A 27,916-nucleotide genomic window follows, 5' to 3' on the forward strand; every position below is an offset into this window, starting at 1 on the left:
TTCTGATGGGATCTGGTAATCCCAAAAGGCCAATTCCACGCATTCCTCTATATCTCAACCCTGACAGTCTATATCAATTACAGCGGCCATAAAGCTCTCTCAACTGGTTACGCATAAAGAATTATTGTGCCCGATTCTTCCATATGCTCTCCCTGGTTCCCTTAGCCCACACTCCTGAGGTGGTTCAGTAGCAAATATTATTATCCACCTTTGAAATTACTGGGCCTGAAAGGGCCCAAATGATATCCCTCTTTCAAAAGATACAGGCTTGCTAGAGTGTGTTGTTTTGAATTCCAGGGTCCCGTTGAGGACCACAAAAAAAAAAAAAAATTAATTAGAAAATCCGTGAATCAGAGTTTGGTTTATAATTCAAGTGAAAAGTAACTCTGGTTTTAGCTAACTTCAGTGATGGTTATGGCTCTGAGAACAGGTTGGCTGAAACCAAATCCTTATTTTTTTTAATCGAAAAATAATTGACATATAACATTATATCAGTTTCAGGTATATAACATAGTGACCCAATAGTTGTGTATCTTGTGAAATGATCCCCACCGTAGGTCTCATTAGTATCCATCACCCCACATATATATTTTTTGTCTTGGGATGAGAACTTCAGAGATCTAGCTCTCTTAGCAGCCTTCAGATAGACAGTATAGTAACAACTATAGTCACTGTGCTGTACATTACATCCTCAGGACTTGTTTTATAAACTGACGTTTTTACATTTGACCCCCTTCACCCATTTCCCCCACCCCCTGCCTCTGGCAACCATCAGTCTGTTCTCTGTATCTATGTATTTGAATTTTCTTCCTTTCAGACTCCACGTGCAAGTGATATCATGTAATATTTTCTCTGTCTTGTTTCATTTAGCATGATGCCTTCCAGATCTATTCATGTTTTTCCAATGGCAAGATCTTGTTCTTTTTTATGACTGGATAATATTCCATTGTGTGGAATATTATATATATACATACGCAGACACCATATTTTCCTTATCCATTCATCAATTGATGGACACTTAGGTTGTTCCCATGTTTACAAAAATTTGGCTATCATAAATACTGCTGCAGTGAACATGGGGGTAAAGATATCTTTTCAAGCTGGTACTTTCATTTCCTTTGGGCAAATACACAGAAGTAGAATTGCTGGGTCATAGGCTAGTTCTATTTTTAATTTTTTGAGGAACCTCTGTTCTGTTTTCCATAGAGGCTGCCCCAATTTACACCCCCCCCCCCCAACATGCACAAGGGTTCCCTTTTCTCCACATGCTCTCCAACACTTGCAATTTCTTGTCTTTTTGATAATAGCCATTCTAACAAGTGTCAAGCGATAGCCCCAAGTCCTTACTGACTTAGGGGAGTAGATGCACTCAGGGAGGTCACTTGCCGGACAAGAGGTGAGGCAATTGTTTCCAGCCTCCTCACTGCCACTAAGGCCTTGTGGTTTGGGGAGAGTCCCTTGACATTTTTGGATTTCTGATCTCAATAAAAGCAGAGGGCTGGGCTAGCCGGTGTTGAAGCCTGGCTTAGCTCTAATGTTCTGTGGTCCCATCACTCACTATAGCATCTAGTGATATGAAGGAGAGAGAAAGAAAGAATAAAACAGACATTTCTACTTAAGTTTCACAACACAAGTATAACATTAGTTAATTTGTTTATTATTTTTCTGGGCTGATGGACTCCAGAGTTCCCTCTGTTTTTAAGATCTGAACAATATATGACAATACAACGTCATGCACTTAAAATATGTGAAGAAGGTGGTTGTTGTGTTAAGTGTTTTGTACCGTATACCAAACATGCACACACACAAAGGTACACGAGGACATTCATGGGAAGCATTTTTAAACTCAGGCTCTGTGGCAGTGCTAGTCTGTAGAACTTTCTGCAATGACGGAAGTGCCCTGTATTTGCTCTGACCCTATGGTAGCTAATAGCTACATCAAACTGTCAAGCGCTTGAAAGCCATGAGACCATTGCAGTGAGAAACTGTATTTTTGGGGTAGCCCCGGTGGCCCAGCGGTTTAGTGCTGCCTTCAGCCCGGGGCGTGATCCTGCAGACCCAGGATCAAGTCCCACATCAGGCTCTCCGACGTGGAGCCTACTTCCCCCTCTGCTTGTGTCTCTGCCTCTCTCTCTCATGAATAAATAAATAAAATCTTTTTTTAAAACTGTATTTTTTATTAAATTTAATATTAATTTAAAGGGTCACAATCCCATTATGACTTTTTTTTCCCAATAAAGCCTTACTCCTGGTTCTAAAGTAGTTTATGAAGAAAACACAATTGGTTATGACTCCATTGATGAATCAGATTAATAAATTTGTAAAAAGCCCGAGACTGGTCTGCCGCCTACTGTCACAAGATTTAAAGATGAGGCCTTTGAGATGAGGTGACTGAGAAAGCCCAGGACCGCTGGGGTCCCTTCTGGCTAAAAGCCGAGAACAGGATGTCAGGGAGCACTTGGGGCCGAGTAATCCAGACCACAGATATCCTGTGAGCATTTGAGATTCTGAGGGTCACCTCAGAAGAGGAAGACCGGGCCTTTATTTAGGAGTTGTCATAAAGAAGTCATTGTTAAGTACCAAACTTACCTTCCTTGTGGGTTTTTCCTTTCAGGAGCTGATTGATGTGGACAGCGAAGTGGTGTTTGAATTAGCCTCCTATATTTTACAGGTAGGTTGTTCTGCCCTCATCTGTGGATCCCAGAGCCAGACACAGAAGAGACAGCAGTAAGTCTTACCATGCACAGCCAGCTGCCCTATGCACTACCTGTTGGTCATCTTATTTATAGAGCTAACAGGAAGGAGTACACCATGGCTGTAAATAGGAGCTTCTGATATTTCCAAATTATATGACAGTGTCTCTCTGCAAAGGAAAATTATGTATATATCGTTTGAGTTGGAAAACTAAGATAAAAAAAAAAGAAAAAGAAAACTAAGATATTCAGTGGCCCTATTTCCTTCCATTTTGGTGCCCCCCTCACTCTGGAGAAAGCCAAGTCCATAGAAGAATTAATTGCAAGAGAATCATTTCACACCCCATGGAAAGATAATGAGAGACCTTTAGCTTATGTGTGAAAGACTTATTAATGAAAATTAGCAACAGTGACCATAATAGTAACACTGACAAGATGAACTGAAAGAAGGTCATTCATTTATTTCTTCAACAAAGATTTATTGAACAACTACTATATTCAAGGCATCGTGCTAGAGTCATTAAAGCTCTTCATGGTCCCTCTGTAGTATAACATGGTACAAGACAAAACAAATAATGCAACACAGAGGCAGACCCACCTTTAGATTCAGAATCTTTAAACTAGAAAAAAGCAAACCCGGGTCTAGAGGGAGAAACTTGTGTTTTGTTATTATGAATCACTTTTTTTGTATACGACTTTCCAAAGTTTAATTTAAAATTTAGTGTCTCATATTCAGGGGCAAATGCCTGGTCCTTTCCTCATTTCCTTCCTGTAGCAGGTAGGACAACAGTAGTAGTAAGCTGAGCTGACTCAGTAGAGGAGTTGTCGTGACCGTAGGTAGAATGTACTGGAAAGTCTGGCACACTGGACTGGAGCCTTTCACTGATGTTGACTTTTTTCTTCTACAGGAAGCAAAGGGAGATTTTTCTAGGTGAGTTTCCAAAAGGTTTTGGGGTCATTGTGGTTTTTCTGTTTTTGTTTTTTGTTATTTTTTGCTCAATGTGCTCTATCACATCTCTGTTAAAAGAAATTGTTCTTCATATCCTTTATAGGAGGGCAGTGCTTTAATTATATTAATGATGAGATCCAGCTCTCAACTTGTCAATTGAAACAGATAACGTCAGGCAGAGGAAACCTAGTAATACCAAGGAGGATATTGTGTACTAAATGGGAAGCCTACAGGTGGCTAAAAAGCTGAGAGTAGTACCCAGTGTCACACTTGGCAGCTGTATGGAAGTTTGTTAGATTGTCCAGGTGTGTCCATGGAGCCGGAACTCACCACTCTGGTGTGAATAGGGCTTCCGATAACCCTGGGGTGTGCATATCTTTTTCGTTGTCTCTGTTTCAGCCCCCTGCCCCTCCAGAGGACAAAATGCTATCCCATTTTAGCTTTCTTTCATCAAACTATTACAGTCCCCCACTTCTACGTTTCTTCCTTCTCTAGATACTCCGTTGGATAGAATGTAAATGCTTAACCACTGGGGACACTGCGTGCTGCTTATTAAGCCTGTGGAACTGCCAGCTTCAATCTTGTCATTCATTTCCTGAGGCATCACCCACTAGCCAGCGTGGTTGGATTGCCTCTCATTTTCTCACGATCATTCCTCGAGCCCTTACCAAGTAGGGAGGTATAGCCATCCACCAACAGGACTGTCTGCTCAAAGACAGATATTACTCCTGGCATTCTGTTTTATTGCAAGAAACATGTGGGATAACCTGTGTTGTAGAATCAAGGTCTAAATGTACAAGAAAACAGTGTCAGGGCATCGCATTCCGGCTCCTCAATAGGGAATTGGCAAAATTGGTATTAAAAGGAAACACGGGGGATCCCTGGGTGGCTCAGCAGTTTGGCGCCTGCCTTTGGCCCAGGGCGCGATCCTGGAGTCCCAGGATCGAGTCCCACGTCGGGCTCCCGGCATGGAGCCTGCTTCTCCCTCCTCCTGTGTCTCTGCCTCTCTCTCTCTCTCTCTGTGTCTATCATAAATAAATAAATAAATCTTTAAAAAATAAAAATTAAAAAAAAAAAAGGAAACACGGGAAAAAATAAATAAATAAATAAAAATTAAAGGAAACACGGGGACACCTGCATGGCTCAGTAGATTAAGCATTTGCTTTGGGCTCAGGTCATGATCTCAGTGATGAAGTTTTGGAATATTAGGTGAGATCCAGAGCCAAAAACCAAGAAAGAATTCTTGAGACATCTTTGGTGCAAAATGGTGGTTTTATTAAAAAAACAGGGGGACATTACCTGTGGGCAGAAAGAGCTGCTGCCAGGAGGGGGCGGTTTGTGAGGAATGACTGATTATTTATACTTTCAAGTTGGGAGGGGTTTGGGGATTGTATACTCTCTAAGGAATTTTGGAAGCAAGGTTTCCAGGACCTTGAGGGCACTAGCTATTGTTGGGAAAAGGTCACTTATTACCATCTAATAAAACCTACGTCAAGAGACCCTTCAGATGTGCATCAGTAGGCTATACACTAGGGGGATGATTGCCGACATGTATCTTGGGGGGTTTAGAGAGAAAGGAAATTTCTAAAGGAATTTTTATATGTTAAAGTAGACTTACAGGATCCTGGGTGTCGGCTAAGATCCCCTTTTGCCCTTAGCAAAGTGTTAACATCGAGGCAATTGAGTCCGTAGAGGAAGGTCGCTTTGCCTGTTTCAAGGACTTTGTCAACATACTGTTTTCCCTCTAACAAGGTATTAACATTAAGACAGTTGGGAACTTCCTGAGGAATGTCATACATATCCCTCCCTGGGGGGCAGGGGGTGTCCTTTGTGGGATATCAGCTTCTACTTTGTCCTTAGTTAACTCTCTGTTCCCCACCATCAGGGTCCTGGGGTAGAGCTCTGTCCTCTGTTGTCCCCACGTCCTTGGGGCTTCCCACTCAGCAGGAAGTCTGCTTCTCCCTCTGACCCTCTTCCCCCTCATGCTCACTCCCTCTCTCTCCCGTTCTCTCTCTCTCTCAAATAAATCTCTAAAAAAGAAAGAAAGAAACACAAATACTGCCTTTACTCTTTGAAGGAACTTGTGTGTTTTCTCTTGCTTTTGGTGGATTTGATCTGTAATGTAAATACCTTGGGTTTTGCAAGCCATACAGTCATTACTCAGCTCTCTCTTTGTAAATGCAAAAGCAGCCACAGTAGGTAAATAAATGAGGGCAGCAGTGTGCCAATAAAACTTTATTTACAGACTTAGAAATTTGAATTCTGTATACATTTTCCTGTATCACAAAATACTATTCTTTTGATTTTTTTTTTCCCCTCCCGAACCATTTACAAATGTAAAAGGCATTCTCAGCTCACAGGCCATATAAAAACAAGTAGAGGGCTGGAGCTAGCTGGTGACTTGCAGCATGCTTTCCCCTGATGCTAAAATTAGTCCCTTCAGCTCCGTTTGAATATTTGCATAAGGAGACCTCCAGGCCCCTTTTATTTAGACTTCCCAAGTTCTTGCTATAAAACAGAGGTAGTCTTTTTTTTTTTTTTTAAACTAAGGCTGTCTTACAGCCTTAGCTGGAGACCTCAAGCATTGTAGGTGGTCAATGACCATCCACTGAATTTCTCGAATAAAACATTTTCAGGATGTAGAAACCATGTTCATTTTGTTGGTTTTTTTACAGTTGTTACTTTTTTCTGCCCTTCATTTGGTATTCGAATCGGGGGGTTATGATAAGCTCCGGTTCATATACTTACCAAATGTTTCTGGTCTCATGAAAAATAGTTGAACAATCACTATCTTTCTCCGAAGGTACTCTTCCCTCCTTTTCTTTCACCAGCCCTGAACTCTGTTGTAAATTTTTTTTTTTTTTTATTTTTGAGAGCACCCTGACAGCATGGAATGTGAACTGGGACCAGCGTCGCCTGGCCCCACGGATCCTGGGAATGTATGGCCACAGGGATTGCCAAGGAGGAGGAAGTGCAGGCCTGGCCTCACTAATTCACAGCCCCCTCATGAGCTTGTGGAATGCCAGCTTGTGGGCTTCCAAGAAACAAAGGATCCTGGTTTAGCTTCATTTGTCAAAGTGCTGCCTCTTGGTTTGTTTGTCTCCAGCTGTCTGGGGAGAGAAATAGCTGTCAGGGGAGGGAGGGGTCAGGCACCTTATCCAGAAGGTCAGTGTATCTGCCAGCCTAGCACTCCCATCATGAAGTTGGTGGTGATCTATTAGTGCAGCGCCCTGAAAAACACCCATCTGAGGCCCAAGGTTCGTGTGCAGCAGCAGCCTGGAGTCTGGGAATCAGAGAAGAGGTTCCAAGTCCCTTGTTTTTGCCTCTCCCCATCTATACCCAGGGAAATCCCCAGAACGGTGAAACTGAGTATATTTGGTTTGGTGGCTGATCATTAGACCTGTTAGATGTCCCACTCTCATAATCTAGTATTTTAGGGTTATCTTTGCTCTATTAATAATTAATGCAGGACTGTGCAACCTGTGTTGTATTTCACTAGAAGGCCTAGGGCAGCCCAGGTGGCTCAGCAGTTTAGCGCTGCCTTCAGCCCAGGGCGTGATCCTGGAGACCCCACATTGAGTCCCACGTTGGGTTCCTAGCATGGAGCCTGCTTCTTTCTTTGCCTCTCTCTCTCTCTCATAAATAAATAAATATTTTAAAAAATAATAATTAGAAGGCCTTGACTTGTATACATACCCTTTAAATATAATATGCTTTTCTGTACAGCATCAATAAAATGAGATGTCAGTGTAGAACACAGAAAACACTGCAGGAGACTTTTTTTTTTTTTTTTTTTTAGTTATTCATGAGAATACACAGAGAGGAAAGAGAAAGAGGCAGAGGTAGAGGCACAGGCAGAGGGAGAAGCAGGCTCCATGTAGGGAGCCCGACGTGGGACTCGATCTGGGGTCTCCATGATCATGCCCTGGGCCAAAGGTGGAGGTAAACCACTGAGCCACCTGGGCTGCCCTGCAGGAGACTTTTATATTTTTTTTAAGATTTATTTATTTATTAGAAAGAGCATGAGCAAAGGGTTGGGGCCAGAGGGAGAGAGAGAGCGAATCCCAAGCAGACTCCCCACTGAGCGTGGAGCCCCACACAAGGGCTGGATCCCAGAACCCTGAAATCCTGACCTGAGCCAAAATCAAGAGTTGAACGCCTAATCAAGAGTGGACTGAGCCACACAGGCACTCCTGCAGAAGCCTTTTAAATAAGGCATGGTCCAGGGCTTAAGTCTAGAATGTTCTAGAATCTAGAGGCTTAGAGAACCTTTTAACTAATTGTCACACACAAAAGACAAAGTAACATTTTCATAGCTGAAGGGTCCTGAATCTAACTCTCTAAAAGGCTATTTTGCCTGGAGGTACTATTATTCTGTATATTTACATGTCAGTGAATATATATGAATTATTATTTAAGGGGAATGAGGATTTAAAAGTCTACAAATTATAGGAGCAGTTTCCTTGAACTATGAAAAGAAAAAGGTTATTTTTACAAAAGGGAGAAGTCAAAAGTGCTGATTTACTTGAGTAGAAGGAGAACTGTATGCAGACAACCCGGAATCAAAGCTATTCTTTCTCAGGGTCCTCACAGGCTGTTCTGTTTCTTCTTTTGGACTCATTTTGCCCAGCAGACCCCTGAGGGCTTATTCTTACATAACTCCCTTTTCTTTCCAATGGATGGAAATGCTCACCTTCCTGTTTCCTTGGACTTGGCCATGAGATGTCGGGCTGAGTGTTGCTGAAAGAAAATGATCAGGGTCTAGATAGATACAAGACATTGTCCATGGTAGGAAGAGACCATTGTCCATGGTCATAAATGTTCATATTCTAACATATTGTGGACAGATTTGTGAGGTATTGTTAAAGGTTTTGGAAGGGGGTGCCTGGGTGGCTCAGTCAGTTAAGCATCTACCTTTGGCTCAGGTCATTATCTCAGGGTCCCGGGATCGAGCCCTATGTCAGGCTCCTTGCTCAGTGGGAAACTTGTTTCTCCCTCTGCTGCTCCCCCTGTCTTTCTCTTTCTGTCAAATAAGTAAATAAAATCTTAAAAAAAAATAAAGGTTTAGGAAGTAGTCTTATCTAAAAACAATATTTTCTCACTTGTATTATTTTCCTCAGCACAGCATGGTAATCATATTTCACTTCCTGGTGTTTTTGTGTGTACAAAAATGAGTGTCCATCCACAATCAGGAAATCTAGAGTTGGCATTTCTGTTTAAAAACAATTGAAAGCCTAAGAACTGCTAACCATGACAGCTATGTAGGCAAATATAAGGTTGAGAAGGATCAACATAGTTTTTTTTGTTTTGTTTTGTTTTGTTTTTTAAGATTTATTTATTCATGAGAAATACACAGAGAGAGGCAGAAACATAGGCAGAGGAAGAAGCAGGCTCCCTCTGGGGAACCTGATATGGGACTTGATCCCAGGATCCCGGGATCCCGACCTGAGCCAAAGGCAGACTCTGCTCAACCACTGAACCACCCAGGCGCCCCAGATCAACACAGTTTAAAAACAGAAAGTTCTTATTTGATAATTGCTCCTGATCATTCATCAGCTAACACACATTTTCCATAATGTATACATATTTTATGCATCACAAATGGTGTAGTGATTTGAGTGCTGAATACTGACATTTCCTATATAAAAAAATTAAAGAAAAAATCTTGGTTATGATAGGAAAATAATATTCTCTTTCTTAAAAAGGTCAGTGGAATCAGCTGAATAGGACATCCAGATTGCATAGTTACATTCTAATGTAATTTAACAGAAGACTTCTTGCTACATTGTATGCAAAAACTTGATTTTTTTTTTTTTTTTGCTTTTCTTTTTTTTCTCTAGGGGGACTTTAGGGGGACTTCACTGAAAACGCTAGCAGCCAGTCTCTCTTTTTTAAAAAAAAAAGAAAAATTTATTTATTTGAGAGAGAGAGTGAGAGCACAAGCAGGGAGGAGGGACAGAGGGCAGAGGAAGAAGCAGACTCCTCACTGAGCAGGGAGCCTGACATGGGGCTCGATCCCAGGACCCCAAGATCATGACGCTTAACCGACTGAGCCATCCAGGCACCCTGGCCTCTCTAGCTTGATTTGCAGAATCACCTTATATTTTACTTTCCACCAGCCCTTTGATACTTCCAGAAGGGTGCCATGAGACAAGAAAAGAAAAATCATTTTAAACATTTTGGCAAATCAGTGAATTAATTAAAAAATGGTTTATGCCAAACAGCACAAATAAATGCACAGATCACCGCTACCTTTGATATAAAGAACCATCCAAACATTAGCAGGGATTGATTAGTAAAAAACATCTGTTATATACAATTTTTTGTTAACAAGATCTATTGGAACCAGATCAGTAAAGCTCTGTTACACTGGGCGGTCTATTGGGACCTGGAAATACCTTTGTTATAGCGGACTAGAGATATACTGATGCTAATCATTAAAACAGGGTTCTACTAGCATAAGATTTATCAGAACCAGTAAGCAAAAAGCACCTGGAAAAGACAGGTATTAAGAACATTTCAGGTAGAGGGCCGTGGGCCACATTTGGCTTACCTGTTCGGCAGAGCCCGTCGTGTGCATAAGAGGCCGTGGAAGGGGAACCTCCATCTGCAGGCTCTCTCTGTTCCAAAATAAACACAGCAGCCATAGGCAAAGAAGTGAAGCTGTAATTGAGTACTTAGGGGTCAGTTTATGTGACATCTGTGCAAAGTGAAATGCAGGTCCAGCAGAGTTCAGTGGTAGGTATGAAATTGTACCATGTTCCCATCATCAGCCTGCAGGTGTCTAATTCCACTTCTTAAAATAATAAGATACTAATAATAGAAATAATAATGTTTTCTGAAATGGAGCAGTGCATTACTCAGTGCATACTACTGAAGAGCAGTCCTTGGCCACAGAGGATATTGATCTTTCCCTCCCTTTCAGGAGAGGTCTTGGAGTATTTATTTGTGCTGGAAGATTCCCTTTAACTTTCACAGACTGCAGGTTCTTAGGGCTCTGGGGGAACAGTTAGAAGCAAAAAAAAAAAAAAAAGTTAACACTTTTTAATATTTTATCTTCCATAAACCATGGAATCCTGTGTTTACTAGTCTGGAATGACAAAATGCAATTTCTGGGACCAAAAAAAAAAATTACCCTCTTGAATTTTTTTTGGTTCTTTGTTTGAAAGCTTTTCTGCCTTTTCAAAGAGCATTTGTGAATTAATGGAAATGAAGCTCGGCTTTCTGGTGCCTGAAAATTCCAGGTTTGTGGGCCTTTTTTGTCAGTCTAGAGGAGGCCTTTTAGGCAGTACTAAGTTTAAGGCAGAATTTTAGAAGATCAACAGGAAAAGAAGACAAAGAGCTGGTTTTCTTCTGAAAGACTTTTTTAGTAACATAAACATTACTGTAGATTGCTATCTTTAAAAAGATGACAATGTTATTCTCTTGCCCAGTGTTGAAAGTTGATTAATCTCAGGCAGCAGTCTATAAATCACCATTCCGAGTCCACTGATATCATTACTTTGCATTTACATAAGTGGTTTTACTACTACAACTCAAAGCACGCTCGGCTTTAAATCATTATTAGAGCATTTGATCATTTGGCATATGTTTTCCTGCAATTTTTTAATTGGCCTCTTGAAAGAAAACAGCTGGCAGTAATCATATAGTAAGTGAAATAGATTTGCTGAGACCCTTAGATAATTAGTAAGAAATACTCAGACAGTGGTGTTTGGAACAGTCAATATTTGGAATATAACTGATAGAACCTCATAGTATCTTTAATACCCCCCAATTTGCAAATGTCCCTATTGGAAACTTACTAGAAAAGTCATCTGTTAAGTTTGAAACACATCTGTCAACCCAAAGATGAGTTTCTGTGGGAAGAATTTATAAACTTATATAATTCTCATATATTCACAAAAAGGGAGAGAGGGGAGGGGTATGATGTTTTCCCCGTGATTTAAGAAAGGACTTTTGAGTGAGAAGCAGCTGGAATCTTTCACACCAGCAGGACCTTTTGAAAGGAACAGAATCTGTGAAAATTTGAAACAAAATGTTCAAGTGGAAAAGTTATAAATTGTTACAGAAATCTTTGTTTTATGCACAAAAATCCATTTGACTGAGCTTTTCAAGTGTGTAATTCATTTTTCTGGGCATAGAAAAGTATTCAGATAGGGTATTTTGCAGGATGATAGTCTTCAAATCCTATGGGAATCATTTAGCTATAAAGTAAGGAGGAGATTTTATATTATGACAGCTGTCTCTTTTATGCCGCCTTTATGTAATGTCAATATCGTATTTCTTGACCTTGTGAATAGCAGAACAGCTCACGGCTTTAACACTATGTCAGTCTTTCAAAATTAAGATTCTCACTGTAAAGGGTGATGTAGCAAACTCATCAGTTGCTTCTTTGTGCTAGTTGAGTAAAATTACTATCTTCAATTGTAGACTTCTAAAAATTCCTCAAGACTGGTTTTGAATGTTATAAGTTTACAACTGTTAGAAACTCATAAAATGAAAAAAAAAAAAAGAAGAAAAGAAAAAGAAACTCACAAAAGGTTTTGCATTACCCTAGGAAACCAAACTCACTAATCAGGAAAAAAAAATTTGCATTTAGGTAAATTGGTACTAAACATCAGAAATAAAGGCACATAATTCGTAAATGTAATTTTGCCCCTCTGTACAGTGTGACCTATTTCTCTGTGATCCATGCCCAGAATCTAGAATCTCATGCTGGAGAAGTCTCAGGGGGTCCCCCAGATGTTTCCCTTTGTCTGAAAATAGTCACACGATGCCAGGAGAAGCTTTACAGAGAAGATCCTAGCTACCAGCTTTGCGAGCAAGCCCTCCCTACACACCTAAAAATCATAGGTGATTGGAGGAGATATGCCAGTGTATAGAAATACGCTCAAATAGTAACTTCTCTGTTAAACCTGAACTTGAATTTGGTTCACAAAGTAAAGAGGAAGAAAGGAAAAGGAAAGGAAAATTGTTTCCTGCACAGTTTTTTTATTTTTATTTTTTTAAGATTTGTTATTATTATTATTTATTCATGAGAGACACAGAGAGAGAGAGAGGCAGAGACACAGGCAGGGGAGAAGCAGGCTCCATGCAGGGAGCCCGACGTGGGACTCGATCCCAGGACTCCAGGATCACGCCCTGGGCTGAAGGCAGGCACTAAAACTCTGAGCCACCCAGGGATCCCCAGTTTTTTTATTTTTAAATTTTATTTTTTACGTGAGAGAGAAAGAGCATGAGTGGCAATGGGGAGACAGGCATAGGGAGAGGGAGAAGCAGACTCCCCACTGAGCAGGGAGCTGGACATGGGGCTCAATCCCAGGACCCCAGGATCATGACCTGAGCTGAAGGCAGATGCTTAACCAACTGAGCCATCCAGGCACCCCCTCCTGCATGGTTTTTAATGATCACCAAAGGAGAAACAAATACACAGCTTCTCTTATTAATCTATCTCTGATTTTTCTAGATTCGTTGTACCAAAATAAAGTCATACAGACCCACAGTGCATGTCTGAAACTTTAGTCCCAGTTCTTCCATATCCAGAAATTTGTAGGTTTTAGACGGATGACTCAGGGAATTCCTGAACACCGAGTCAGGGTCCGGGCAGCACCTGGAGTCCAGTCTCGTACTGTGCCTGCACCAGAACGTGGCTCCTGGCACCAAGTGGAGCAGAGGAAGGTCGAACATTGCCTCGTGTGACAAAGTCTAGGTTTGCCACCAAGAGGGTTAAGAAATGTCCATTTTTAGAGCTTTTCAGATTTGGGAATTGCCAATCATGAGGATCTGTAATACTCTCCCTGGAGAACTGGACCCTTGTGATGGGCTCACAAAATGTGGAGGCATTGGTGTGACGCTAGCATCATGGTGCCTTTTCTCGATGTCACAGGGCAGTGCTCTCTGTTACACTGGTTTGCCATTCCGGGTTTAGTGCCCCGTAGTGTTTTAGTGCTACGTGCATCAAAACCCCTGGTGCAGGAATAATTCTCCCACACTAAGCATGTTCTTTTTGCCCCAGATTTGTGCCACAAATTATGGACATCGCCTTTCACCCAAGGAGAATCTTCTGAAAATGAATGTCCTCATTTTTCCTTTTTTTTTTTTTTTAAAGATTTTATTGATTTATTCAAGAGAGACACACACACAGAGGCAGAGACACAGGCAGAGGGAGAAGCAGGCTCCCTGCAGGGAGCCTGACGTGGGACTCGATCCCAGGACCCCAGGATCACGCCCTGGGCTGAAGGCAGCGCCAAACCACTGAGCCACCCAGGCTGCCCTCCTCGTTTTTCCTAAAGGAAGACAAACCCATGTGGATTTTGCTAATCCTCCTATCAAATAGGATTTTTGCTTCCTTTGCCTCATGGTGTCTTGGTTAAATTTGCTGTTGCTGTTATTTGCGGCAAATTCCGTTTGATGTATTGCTAGAAATCTCAGAAAATTTTCTTAGTGGATCATTCAAAGTTCCTAGGTTTGATGAGTGGTATGGGCAGTAGATGAGAGACACATCATGGCAACAAACAAAAAACAAAACAAAAAACCCTAAATCAAAGGACCAGGGTAGCACTGGGAGTCTATGTTTTTGCTGGTAACGTTAATAACTACCTAAAAGATTGTATTTTTCATAGAATCTGGTTAATGTTAAAAATAAGAAAACTTCGGTTTTAGTCTCAGTTCAGCAAATGACTCTCCAAGAGACCGTTTTTCTTTTTCTAAAAATGAAACATGGACTGTTTTAGCGTGTCTTCTAAGTTGACCTTTATCAGGTGCACTGAACTCTGGGGGAGATGTCCGAGAAAGTGGAAGACCCCGGGAGAGGAAGCTGGGAACTTCCAGCATATTCATTAGGTTTTAGCTTCTCACACCTCCGGAGATGGAGTGACCAGGTCTCCCATCAGGGCAACTTTGTGATACGCAACCACGGCGCGAGGCTGGATCATTCCACAGGGCTGACCACCTATAAGTTAGTGCAGATGTTTACAGACAGCAGAAAGGCAAATAGAACATTTCTACATAGTTGTCCTTTGGGAAGGATTAAGAGCCATGGATCCCTTCCAGAACGTAATGGATTTGGACGGGCTTCACGCCTTAGTGATTTCTTGTTATATTTGTCTATGTAACCCTGCCCTGGGGGGAGAGGGAGAGGAACCACTACAGGCTCTAGCAGGGAAGTCAAGCCTGGGATTGTCATCGGGGAATCTTGTTTGCCAACAAACTAGTGTTTCATGGGTAAGACAATCCCTTCCTCCTTTAGCTCCTTCCTTCCCCAAATATACTTTGAACATGATGAGTGTGGGTAAACCTAGACTCCAGCTTAATTGCCTCTCCCACAGCCTCAGCCAGTCAAAGCCCGTCCCTTAAGAGTGTCTTTCGATATTTACAGTGAATCAGATCCCTGTTCTCGGGGTGCTTGTAGTTAAAGGGAAGAGGCAAGACCCAGAAATCCATCACTGTGGGCTCTCCGGTGTTTGGTGAACTGAGTATTTGCTTAAACTATGTCTTAATGGCATGTGAGTAAAAACTTCAAACCCTACTTGGGAATTGAACTGTCCTGAACGCAAGTGGCTTACCTGTGTGAAGACCTCCAGTGGCTGACCACTGCCTCCTGGGAGAGTTTGAACTCTGTGAGCCTGCGGGTGAAGGTTCTCAACATTCTGTGCCTAATCTGCCTTTCATTTGGCCTTATTTCCTCTTACCTCCCCCGCCCCCCCTACTACTGAGCTCATACCGCATTGCTCTTTTGACGTCACTGCCCAGCATCCCAGTGACCAGTATCTGCCTTGTTCTGTGTGAGCAGCACAGAAGCTGCTCCCATAGCCTTGGTTAGAGCTGAGGACCAGGGGGGCCTGGAGGGTTCAGTGGTTGAGCATCTGCCTTTGGCTCAAGGCATGATCCCGGGGTCCTGGAATTGAGTCCCGCATTGGACTCCTTGTAGGGAGCCTGCTTTTCCCTCTGCCTGTGTCTCTGCCTCTCTCTCGGTGTGTCTCATGAATAGTAAATAAAATCTTTTTAAAAAGTAAAATAGAGATTCCTGGGTGGCTCAGCAGTTGGGTGCTTGCCTTTGGCTCAGGTCGTGATCCTGGGATCTGGGATCAAGCCCCACATCAGGTTCCCTGCATGGAGCCTGCTTATCCCTCTGCCTGTGTCTCTGTCTCTCTCTCTCTCAGTCATGTCTCTCATGAATAAATAAATAAATCCTTAAAAAAAAGGTAAAATAAAAAAAGAACCGAGGACCAAGGCAGGCTCCATGGGGTGAGCCTCTGCCAGCCCAATAGGAGCCATAAGACACTTGCTAGACCAGGAGAGGGAAATACCCTCTAAATAGCAAAACCTCCATCCCAAGGTGGAGGCCAGTAATTGCCTTTGAGGTAAAGAGTGGGTGCAAACACCAAATACACTGGCCCAGTGGGGATGCAGGTCTATTGAGTGTGCAGAGAGGAATCAAGCCTCTGAAAAACACTGGCTAAAACCAGGAGAGTATTTAAGTATCCTTCAAACCTGAGAACATGGGAGTCTGTGGAAAAAGGGATTTCTGGTGCCAGACCTCCTACTAGTACCAGATAATCCACTTCCCACTCTCAGAGTCATTTCCAGGCCTTGCCAAAAGCAAAGGTTATTTATTTGTCATATTTTAGACAACAGTTTCCAGCATGTGGTCAATCCAAGCGAAGAAAACCAGACTTGTGTGTCAGCAAGGGGAACAGCTCTCAAGGAGCAGCAGTCAGGCTCCCCATTCTTTTTTTTTTTTTTTAAGATTTTATTTATTTATTCATGAGAGGCAGAGAGTGAGAGAGGCAGAGACACAGGCAGAGGGAGAAGCAGGCTCCAATACAGGGAGCCCAACGTGGGACTCAATCCCGGGACCCCAGGATCACGCCCTGGGCTGAAGGCAGATGCTCAACTGCTGAGCCACCCAGGCATCCCGTGGGCTGCCCCTTCTTGCAGGCCTTTGAGCCCATGATCAATCCCTGAGAGCTTCTCCCACGGGATACGGGTGACTCTTTTCCTCCCAGATTCATGCTGCTCAGGGACACTTGGTCTCTGGCTCTCTCTGCTTTCAGGCTATCTGTGAGCACTCTGCTCTGCCCTATTCTGTGCCCCTGGGGAGAGGGCCCCTGGGCTCTGCACCTTGTGTGTTCTCTTCCCTCTGTATTAAATACATAAATTTAAAGGGAGCACCCCTTCCTCCTCCCCCCACTTTTCATTAAAAGGGAACAGATGTGGGGTCTCAGCTGAGGCTGCTGGGTCGGGTTGGATCCTGTAGTGCAGGTGTCTAGGACAGAGGGTGAGCCATTCCTGGGCATTATCTCTGTCCCATTCCTCTCTTCCAGCAATGAGGTGGTGAGGAGTGACTTGAAGAAGCTGCCAGCACTTCCCACTCAAGCCCTGAAGGAACACCCTTCCCTGGCCTACTGGTAAGCTGCACCCCCTCTGCATACCCCTCAGGAGTGAGCCCTCCCGGGGTGCAGGGGGCTAGGGGCTGCCGAGGGGCAGGCTAGACCAACGTGTCGGAGTGGCTTGGGTCTGTGTCAGACCACTTCCCGCATGTATTTAGATGCCACGGTTTGTGTGAGACCTCCTTTTTCTATTTTCTTTCTTTAAAAAGAAAAAAGAAAACCTTCTAAAATTTCACTTTGGATGCTTTGCCTCCTTGGAGACCCTTTCATGTGCTGCTCAAGTTTCGTTCTGGAATCCTTGTCATTTGATGACAGGATGTGTGAGGTTTTGAGATGTGGGAGGACTACAGGGTTTTTTTTTTTTCTTCTTCACTGAAGAGAGAGATTGATTCTTTGATTTTCCCACAATGTTTCATATCTCCTCATTTGGCTTCCATGTAACATTGTACCCTCGTTCATCTGTCAGGCCCTAAATTACTGATTCTGAATAGCACAGGCATGTGAAAGGGTCCCAGAGTGTGGTTCTGGTCACAGTCGAGCATGGCCTGCATTCCTGGGTGGTGTGTGCAAACACTGTGCACACAGGCCCTGGCCACTGTCCCCTGACAAGCGACAGTGCCACGTCCCTTCTGACTTCTTTATGGCAAGCATCGGCCGCTTTTATAATAAATCATCATCATCATAATAAAACAAAAATCGCAGGACAGGTCAATCTTGAAAAATTGTAGCATGTGACTCTTCTAAGCACATCTTTGTTATGCTTTATGAAACGTATGGATGGCAAGCATTTCATCTCATCTGGACACGTCTGCAGTTAGCACGCTTGGGTCTCAGCCATTCAGGTGGCTCTGGGAGACCCCTTTGGCTGGGATAAGGCATGTTGTGATGCGGAAGGGCATGAGCCGGATTAAACTCTAGTCCAGAAGAAGTTTCTCCTCAAGAGACCATGGGATGGGGCAGCGGGAGCAGAAATGAGAAGCTGGACCCTGGGGCAGAGAGCTCCCTCCAGGGTGCTGACATGCTCTCCCCACCCAATCTCTTCTCAGTGAGCTTTTTCTTTTCCTTTTTTCTTTTTTTTTTCTTTCTTTCTTTTTTTCTTTCTTTCTTTCTTTCTTTTTTTTTTTTTTTTGCCATTCATCCTTTGCTAACATAGATGGCGCTCCACAGTGGCTTTGTGTAATTATAATCTAGCCCCCAGGAACAGAATCTGTTTAGCCTGCAGGGACTAACTACCCTGTCTGCATGTGTGAACACCAACATGTGTTCTTGGGGTCCTGTTGGCCTCTCCCCAATCCCCTGTGCTCCCTGGGCCTCATCTTCTGTGTCCTCCTACCATCCCCCCAGCTGCTCATTCTTAGGAAACCAGTGGTGAAAGAGCTAGAGATACAAGAATATAACTCTGGAAGCCAGTAGTTTCTACACAAAGCAGGTGTGTTTGCCAGGTAGGGGCTGTGATGTTGCTGGGTTGTCTGGGGTCAAAGTTGCTATTTTAGCCTAAACCATCCCTCCGTGATCTCCTCATTCAGTTGTTTCCAGACACTTCCTACACCTCGTGCTTACCAACTCCTCTGTAACTCTCCCTCTCTCCTTCCTTCTCTCTGTCTCTGTCTCTCTGTCTCGATTTCTCTTTCATTTTCTCCACAGTCTGCTCCATGCTCCCATGTTATTACTAATACAGAAATGCTGTATCTTCTCTTGTGTCAATATGAACATCTTCATCTTCATCTGCATCTATAATCTTGCCGGAGTGTCCCTCTGTGTCTGTGACCTGGCCAGCACTTTCCCTGGGCCTCCTTTAGACCCAAAGACACCCATGCCACTGTGTGCACTCACGGAGAGGATGCAGAACTGAGGGCTATTTCTGAAGTGGGTGCCTTCCAGCTCCATAGCCCAGACAAGCCAGCAGCATGGCCATCCTGTTGACTTATTGCTAAAAATCACCTTATTCCACTGTGCTTGGCTAGCTGTAGTTGACCCTCCTCTCCTAATCTACTTATTTGGTTTTCTTTAAAAAAAAAAAAAAAAAAAAAGCAAAGATTTCAGGAAGGGATAAATGCTGCTCATGCTTCAGAGCCTGGAGACAAAGCTGGCAGACCAAGCATGTTCATGGACTTCTGTTGGCCTTGGTATCATCACACATCTCTGTGATTTACCATCACCCCTTGTTGATGGAAGAGATCTTCACGGGCCCTGACCTCACAGTCTCTATCGAGCTGCCCGCAGCCCTGATTATCCCTGAATGGAGGACACATATTTGCAGTTCTTCGAGGCTCTCCTGCTCGCGCTGGCCTTCACAGAGGAGGCAGATGGCCTTCAGGCCAGAAAAGGCCGTAGGCAGCCCATCCACGCTAGTCAGGAAAGACATTACAGCCTAGAGAGCGAAGCAGTGGGTTTTGGAATCCCAGCCACGTTTCTGAACATGGGGTAATGACAGCCCAGGAAGCTTGACTTACTTGACTTACTTCTCTGCTGCCTCAATTTCCCATCTATAAAATGGAATTAACCATACCAACCGAATCCAGACTCTAATTAAGAGCGGAAGAAGTCACATAATGCAATTAGCAAGTAGTGAAAGGTGCATAGGAATGCTGAGTAATCATGCAGTAATCCTTTCTGCTGCTTTTCCCTCAGCGTGTAACAAGCTTGGACTTCTACTCCTTGGGGTTTCCCAATTGGCAGGCATCTGAGGCAGAGGTTAGAATTATGTGTTCAGGGCCACAGAACAGAGCCGTATGAGGGCCCTGACCTGGATTCTCCTGAGGGCCTAGCTTGCAAATGCTGGACACCCCCCACCCTCACAGCACCCACGCCAGCTATGCAGGGGCATCTACATTTACTCCAGAATCACTGCCCCCGGCTGGCGATGGCTCCTCTAAGACAGGAAACCATGTCACCATCCCCATGTTTCCTCTTGATCCCCCATGCATTTCCTGGGCCCTTGGCCTGCAGAGAGATGATCTTACTGAAAGACTAGCGAAGCCTAGACAGCCTTAATCGCTGTCTTTTCCTTTCGTGTGACGCGGTGTCCTCGAGTTAGTGTTTTAGAGTTCTATTTGCTCTGGCTGGTGCATTTTTTATAGTTATTCCATTGAGTTCCTGCCACAGATCTGGGGTCACTGGGAAACTCTGCAAAGCTCAGTGCACTTGAGCCCATCTGTAAATTCCAGAGGAAGTGGGGGGAGAGATGGGGGCAGAATGGCTTCTCGGTGAGTATGGCAGGTGATCACAGGATGGGCCCACGGTGTTTCGATTGGGCCCAAAGATTTGGGAGAAGCTGAAGAAGGAGAGGGGATCCCTGGGTGGCTCAGCGGTTTAGCGCCTGCCTTTGGCCCAGGGTGCAATCCTGGAGTCCTGGGATCGAGTCCCATGTCGGGCTCCCAGCATGGAGCCTGTTTCTCCCTCCTCCTGTGTCTCTGCCTCTCTCTCTCTCTCTCTCTCTCTCTCTCTCTCTCTCTATTTCTCTGTGTGTCTATCATAAATAAATAAATAAATAATCTTTAAAAAAAAGAAAGAAAAGCTGAAGAAGGAGAAGCTAGATACTGTGGCCTCACCGTTGGCCCCGGGCACCAGGAGATCCTGGGAGTTGTGGTGGTAGCAGAGCCCTGCAGCTGTTGGGCACTAAGAAACAGCTGCCTGCGGTGCTTCTGATTTACACGGGTGTTGGTCTGAGCCTCCAGTGTGTTCGCAGCTACGGCACAACATTGATTTTTATCTCCCCAGCCCAGCCCAGGGATCCTCCCTCCCATCAGCTCACATCCACACTGAGCTGCTTGCCCCTGGATCCAAGAGTTGACCTCACAAAATGCTAGATCCTGTGGTAGGAAACATGCCAAAGCATGTGAGTGGGAGACGTGCGAGCTAGAAGAGGAACCCTGCAAATGTCCCAACAGATCTCCAAAGGTCTGGTGAGGTGGGGCCCTCCCCAGGCAGCATGCTCCTGGAGAATGCTCTCGGGAGAGGGCTTTCTCACACTCTGTGCAGAGCGTCCCAGGTTGCCTGGGAGCCGAGGATAAATAGATCTGCATCTGCCCCTTTCTGAACACAAAGTGTTCAGACCCCCCCCCCCAAATGACTTTCCAACCAGAGAAGGGCTCCTTGTGGCTAGCCAGTTTCCGTTCTGAGCATAAAGATGCTCGCTTGGGAAGAGTCAGTTGATTGTACATACCCCAAATTTCAGAATACTAAAATGAAGAGGGAGCCATTCAATAGTAAGATAATAATTGGGAAAATCAATAAATTAGCCCCAAGTAGTAGTTAGTGAACATACAGGAGACATTACCTCTAGAAATGGCCTTTCTTTTTTTCCTTTATTATTTTTTTAAGATTTTATTTATTTATTCATGAGAAACAGAGAGACAGAGACACAGGCAGGGGGAGAAGCAGGCTCCATGTAGGGAGCCCAACATGGGACTCCATCCTGGGTCTCCAGGATCATGTCCTGGGCCAAAGGTGGTGCTAGACCGCTGAGCTACCCAGGCTGCCCCCTTTTTTTCCTTTGAAAAAAAAAGGCAAGAAAAGGCTTTAGATCACCTCAGATACCAAATAAATACATAATGACCAGGTCACAGAGTCCAAGTTTTTCAGACTTGACTTCTCAGCAGGTGGGATGTGCTTCCCCTCTGGCTCTCCTGGTTAGTTCTGTGCTTCCAAAGGTAGCAGCCATAGCTCCCTGGGCACCAGAGTCACTTCTCAGAGTCCCTTCATGCCCCCTGCTCTGTCAAAGCAGGGTCTGGCTGGCTGGCCAGTGCCCCCCAAGGCACGAGCTAGTCTCTTGTTTTAGGAGTAAGATTTCAAGACATCAAGGAGCTCTCATCTCACTTCTAGTAGCTGGCATGGTGTTTCCCAGTGCTTCTCTGGGCCTCTGATTATCTCGTGGTTTGGATTAGCCAGGCCCAAATTCCAGAACTTTCCCATCCTCACTGGAAGCCCTCAACCCTGACCACTAATTCATGCTAGGGAAGCCCTGGGCATTCTGTTGAGGTCAACGCCTGCCCTCCTGTGTGAGGTCCTGTGTGCACAGGGTTCAGGAGATGAGGAGGGGGAGGAAGACATGTGGGCGTTCCAGCCAAAGCATCACCCCGATGTTCAGCCAGTGGTTTTCCTCCCCCCTCATTCTGTGTCCCTCTCCAGTGAGACACATGCTCACTGCTGCTTCCTCCCCTCCCCTCATAGCATTTCCTGCAAGGAGCCTACCCCATGGAAATCTGTAGCCCGAGGTACATCACTTAGGCTGAGTTCAGAAGTGCCACTCAGGGCAAATCATTTCTACGAGAGCTATCAGCTCCTTGGAGCTTCTCTTAAGATTGCTCAGGCTCAGAGGAAGTATCTCCATTAGCAGGGTGCTGGCTGGTGACCCAGGGACTATATGTAACAGAATATTTGTCTTATAATTCTAGCGAGGATCGAGTAATTGAGCACTATAAGAAACTGAATGGCCAGACCAGAGGTCAAGCAATTGTAAAGTAAGTGGTCCCCTCCCAGCTCCCTTAGGCTGTGTGTGTGTGTGTGTGTGTGTGTGCATGTAGCATGTGTCAGGGCTGTTCAGTTCTGAACAGCTGGATGGACATATCTCCACGGGGGGATGGTTCCGTTTCATTTTCAAGTCAGTAATCCCCCCAAGAGCTTTGTCATGCACATGCACACACAAATATGTATATGATTCCAGTTCTGCCGAATAACCACCCTTGTGTGTGTGTGTGTGTCTGTGTGTGCGTACACCTGTGCTGTCTTCCCAGCTACATGAGCATTGTGGAGTCTCTTCCGACCTACGGAGTTCACTATTATGCGGTGAAGGTAAGTGCCAAGCCTGCCCTAAAAACAAAACCCAAAAAAACCCACAAGCACCTCTCACTTTTTTCCTTTTCAGTCTTACTGAAGATCTGGTGGGCGGACTAGCAGTGGGCAGGGTGGAGGACTTGGTCAGGATGACTGTGTCCTAGGGGAAGTTGGGGTTCTGGAGCTTCCCCCTTGTGGGAGGACTTGATGCAGTTTCTCTTCAAAACTCACGTTCCCTCATGTAAAGTGGGTACAATAAATCACTACTTCCTTTTATACTCAGAAGAATCTTGGGAGGTCGGGACCGCAGATTCCATCTAAATGCAATGAATTGCAGAGAACAAAAACTTTAAGCAGAATCAGCAGTGTTTTTCTTGGTGGTCAGATGCCACATAGGCAGTTTTGGAGAAGGACTGGCATTAGCGGCTGACAGATTAAGTACATGGCTGTTTAAGGAGACAGATCTTGTCTTTCTAAATATTGTGATGTTCAGTCCAACGGAACACAGACTCTATTCCAAACTCTCTTTAATTTTATCCGTAATGCCCATGTCTGGGACCCCTTCCTTGAAATAATAGACAAGGATGTGCTGGTGTGCCCTTATCTGTGATGAGAAAGGATACTTTTCCTCCCTTAGTTTACCACAACATGCAGAGTTTAAGTCATTGCCTAAAGTCCGGCCAAAAAGTGCAGAAAGCCCTCCTGAATGCAAGACGGTTCCACCAGCCAACCTGAGATTCTCTTGCTCTTTGGCCAGTTTCTTTCCACAAGGTTCCATCCAGCTGTATTTTTAATTCCTTTGGGCTAGAACATGCTCCATGTTTCATTTATCTTTGTGTCGCTCGTGGCAGCCTATACAACACTTTGCATGTCCTTGGTACATGTTCAGTTGCCTCTGTCTTCCACTAACCTGCAGCCTTCGGATGGCCAAGACTGTGTGTTGCATCCTGTTACTTATTCCTGGAACCCAGTGTGGCACCTGACACATTGAAGATGCTCAGTAGATATTTACTGAATAAATGTTACTGAGCATTGAACTGGGTCATTGAGGTATACTTCCATGATAGGAACAAATGTCAGAACTCTATTCATGGAGCCCGGATATGAGGCATATGCAGGGACACCAGTCCGACCCAGCAGCTCAGCTCAGGATCTCTCATAAAGCCTGAAACTGTTAAATCCTTCCTGATGTCCTACCAAAGCTCTTCCAACCGAGGGAGGCCATAATCTCTCTTCACCATCATTCATGAAACTCACAGAACTGTCACCACCATTCCTGCCCAGAAGTTCTCAGGCTTAAGCTGGAGGTCTTATCAGGAGTGTCACCTGGCCTTTTGAGTCACCTCCCATCCCCATGAGGGAGATGGATCCATGAAGGAGAACCCCAACCTGAGAGGCCACACGCTGTCATGTGCCCAGTGAATTCATTGGGCAGTCAACCCCCAAGAGGAAATCGGACAGTCTGTGACATGGGGTTGAACATCCACAGCACTGGCTGCCAAGGTTCCACACATAGCTGAGTCCATTTCCTAGAGTCCATTTCCACTTCACCGTCTTGTTACCATAAAGAAACGTAAGGATCTAACAGTAGTTCCTGACATTGTTACAAGAGGCATTTCATAGAAATCAGCCAGTGAGTCCGTCTCTCCGTTGTGGAAATATTCTGTGGGGCCATGTGGCAAAGGGGTCTGCATTCTAGAAAGTGAACAAGGACTTGCCTGGACTAGTTGCTTTCATTCACTGTTTGTTCATAATTTGATCTCGCCTCCATTGCTCATACTTAAAATAGAGCTTACGAAATTTGCTACCCCCACAAAGTCTCCTAGGTGTTGGAAGACGATCAAGGTAGATATCAGACTATATAGACAAAGTGGAAATCTTTGAGCAGAGACTTCATCCAGCCTTTTACTTGTATAAACCTGTGTCATCCCATCTCTTTGTCAGCCCCAGAACTTGACAAAAGGGTGGCCTCTGATGAATATGCTTTCTGCCCTCCAGTGCAACTTGAGTAACATGCTCTTCTGCCATTTGTGAGAGCAGAAGCAGACCCTGTGATTTTCAGAGTGTCAGAAGTAAGTGCATGTTTGGCTCTTGGAATCTCCAGGCTTAAGTAGTTGCTCTCCTACTTATTTGGAGAAAGAGCACAGGAAGCCAAGCCAGCCCAAACCAACCAGATCCAGCCTTACCAGTCAGTGGCCTCGTGATTTCACAGATGCCATGTTCTGTGGGGTGGCGACCACCCTTACCTGGTCAACCCGAAGCTGTGGTGGTATTGAATCCCCTGTGCTGTTCTCTGAAACTGTTGCAGGACACACAGGTGCTTTCCAGAGACAGAGGATTTATACCTTTAAAAAAATGTGTAGGAAATCACATACCCTGAAACTTTTCTAAAAATTCAAAGTGTATTTTCTTGCCAGTCTTCTTTATCATTGTGTTTACATTGAAATAACTCATACGAGTATTTGAAAAGCATGAAGCCTGTTTTGAGTTGTTAAGAATCTACGATGGGTTATACTGGGTTATTCATAGGTGTGGCAACTAGGACAAATCTAGGGAATGGCTGCTTCATATGCCCACTTGGCTCCTAGCATCCAGGAGCTTTAATGAACAGCTCAGAGTCCTCCTACCTGAATGTCGGATCACAGTTTACAATCTGGTGGCAAGAGGTCTCTGTTGAAAGAATAAAGAGAGGGACTTGGTGTTTCTAATTCAGGTCTCAGAAGGTCTAGGCTTCAATTTTGCTACTTTTGTCTGACAGCGGGAGTCACACAGTCCAGCGGATCTCTTAAAATGAGCACCACATGGTGGCATCTGCCCATCCTGGACTGCCATTGGCCTGCTGGAGGGACGGGGTAGGCCCTGAGTATAACAGAACCAACCCTTTGCTTTGATTTCTTTGTTTTTGAAATCGGAGGAATCTTAAATGCATATTACTGAGTGAAATAAGCCAAGCTGAAAAGTCTACATACTATATGATTACAACTATATGACATTCTGGCAGAGGTAAAACTATGGGCCAGAACTTAGGATGGGGAGAAGAAGAGGTAAATAGGTGGAACACAGGATTTTCAGGACAGTAAACTACTCTGATGTTATAATGGTGGATACACATCATTGTACATTTGTCCATTCTCATGGAGTATTCCACACCAAGAATGAACCCTAATGTAACGTCTGGACTGTGGATGATCATGATGGATCAATGTAGGTTCATCAAGTTATAACAAATGTTCCCCTCTGGTGGGGATGTTGATAGTGGGGGAGACTGCAGGTATGGGGGCAAGAGTGTATGGGAAATCTCTGTACTTCCTTCTCCATTTTGTTGTGAACCTCAAACTTCTCTTTAAAAAACCACCAACTTAAAAAAAAGATCTTTAGAGGAGTCACCTTCTCCATGGTCCCTTCTAAGCTGTGATAATCGATGATACCTTCTCTGCTTAGAAGGTCATTTCATTTGAATGCTCTCAGATTTTTCTGTTGTGGTGAAACCTGAAATCTTAGAAGGAGACAAAGAATTCTCTACTTACTCAAAGACGGGGAAGGACCACAGTGTGCTGCTGGTTGGGAGCAGAGCTGGGTCCCCATCCCAGGGCATGTTCCATGGCACCTGTTCACATAACTGAGCATCATCTGCTGATAGGGCACATGCATTAAGGTGGAAAGTAGAAAGGTGGACTCCATCCATTTCAAGGGATTTGCATTTTCCTGGGTCATCACGTGAGCCAGGAGGCCTTCCCTAGGTTCCTGTATGTGTTCTCTGGCTCTGTATTTACCCATACTCCTTTCCATGCCCTAGGACAAGCAGGGGATACCATGGTGGCTGGGACTAAGCTACAAAGGAATCTTCCAGTATGACTACCACGATAAAGTGAAGCCGAGGAAGGTAAGCAGGCTCTCCTTTGTGGGCGTCTGGCTGTCAGAGAGAAGTGAGTAGAAATGTTACATTGTGCAGCCTCCGGGCTCAGCCATCACCTGCTAATTTGAATGTATACAAATTACTCCACGGTAATCCAGTCTGAGTTCCCAGGTAAATATTTTTTCTCCTGGTCACTCGGGAGATCTGAGCTGTTATAATTATTTAAGATAAGGAGACTGGCCCAGCTCTCCCAAAGCAGATGGGCAAAAGGGCTTTGAGAGACTGTCCTGTTCCTCGATTTCCTGGCTGGGGAGGGTGGGGGCTCCATCCACTTGCAAAAGGGAGAGAATGTCTCTCTTCAGCCCTGAGGCCAGTCTGAGCTTTCCCAGAGCATTCTGGTGTGCTGCTTTAGTTTTTTGGGGGGTTTTGGTTTTGGTTTTGTTGGTGGGGAGCTAAAAGAAGAAATTGTAGGTCAAAACAGGGTGAAAAATAAAGAAGAATACAAGGCATTCCTGCAAATCAGGTAAATATTTTATGGCATATTAGAAGTGGTCAGAAATCTGGAAAAAATAAGGTCATTTGCCAAAAAGAAAGGGAAGCAGAGCAGGGTCTGCAGTGTCATCGCAAACACAAAACAGAATGTTTGAAGGGGAGCACAGTGCTCGAATTCTGTTTTCATTTACACACATTTTTCAGACCAGAACAAATTGAAAAATTATAATGGAAAAATATCTCTGGGCTAGAGCTGTCATTCAGATCCTCTGGCAGAGAATAATGGAGTTCGAGCCCTGAAATACATATTAAAAGTCTATCAAAACCACAGTTGCTTTAGGAGAGAGAAAGCAATATTGGTCCATTATGTCATTCTGGATGGCTTTCCAAGCTTCTCTGTCCACGAACAGGATGGAAATCCAGGCTACAGATCTGAGCTGATCTAAGGCTCTCCTTGGCTTCACATCAGCCCTAAAGCCAGCTTCTTTATTAAAATGATAAGGGGAGAAATGGACCTTTGCTGGGGAGGATTTGCACTCCCATTGATCAGTAAGTCAGTTCGGTTCTAAGAAAAGATCCTGAGCAAGTGAGGGGGGCATTCTTCCTTGGGAACAATTCAGCAGGGACCTGGCTGTCCAGGGGCACATTGTTCGGTGGCTATATCCTCTCCAGGTTCCACTTACACGCTGCAAGACCTTCATCAGACCCTGCATTGTCTCCTCTGTGTTTTTCTCAGTCCCAGGGTTTGTGCTTCTTCCGC

The 27,916-nt window shown here is 44.4% G+C and overlaps 1 protein-coding gene across 11 annotated transcripts in view; it reads left to right on the forward strand.

Moving 5' to 3' along the window:
* FRMD4A (FERM domain containing 4A) overlaps nucleotides 1-27,916 on the forward strand; it is a 614,318-nt gene that overhangs the window by 497,429 nt on the left and 88,973 nt on the right. For all 11 annotated transcript variants that reach the window (XM_072749470.1, XM_072749476.1, XM_072749477.1 and 8 more), the window contains 6 exons: nucleotides 2,615-2,671; nucleotides 3,602-3,624; nucleotides 16,968-17,051; nucleotides 22,430-22,495; nucleotides 22,769-22,826; nucleotides 26,605-26,691. In XM_072749470.1, the coding sequence (XP_072605571.1) occupies nucleotides 2,615-2,671; nucleotides 3,602-3,624; nucleotides 16,968-17,051; nucleotides 22,430-22,495; nucleotides 22,769-22,826; nucleotides 26,605-26,691 (375 nt within the window). The remainder of the gene's footprint in view (nucleotides 1-2,614; nucleotides 2,672-3,601; nucleotides 3,625-16,967; nucleotides 17,052-22,429; nucleotides 22,496-22,768; nucleotides 22,827-26,604; nucleotides 26,692-27,916) is intronic.

The sequence above is a fragment of the Vulpes vulpes genome, chromosome 2 (assembly GCF_048418805.1).
Source record: "Vulpes vulpes isolate BD-2025 chromosome 2, VulVul3, whole genome shotgun sequence".
NCBI classification, from domain to species: Eukaryota; Metazoa; Chordata; class Mammalia; order Carnivora; family Canidae; genus Vulpes; species Vulpes vulpes.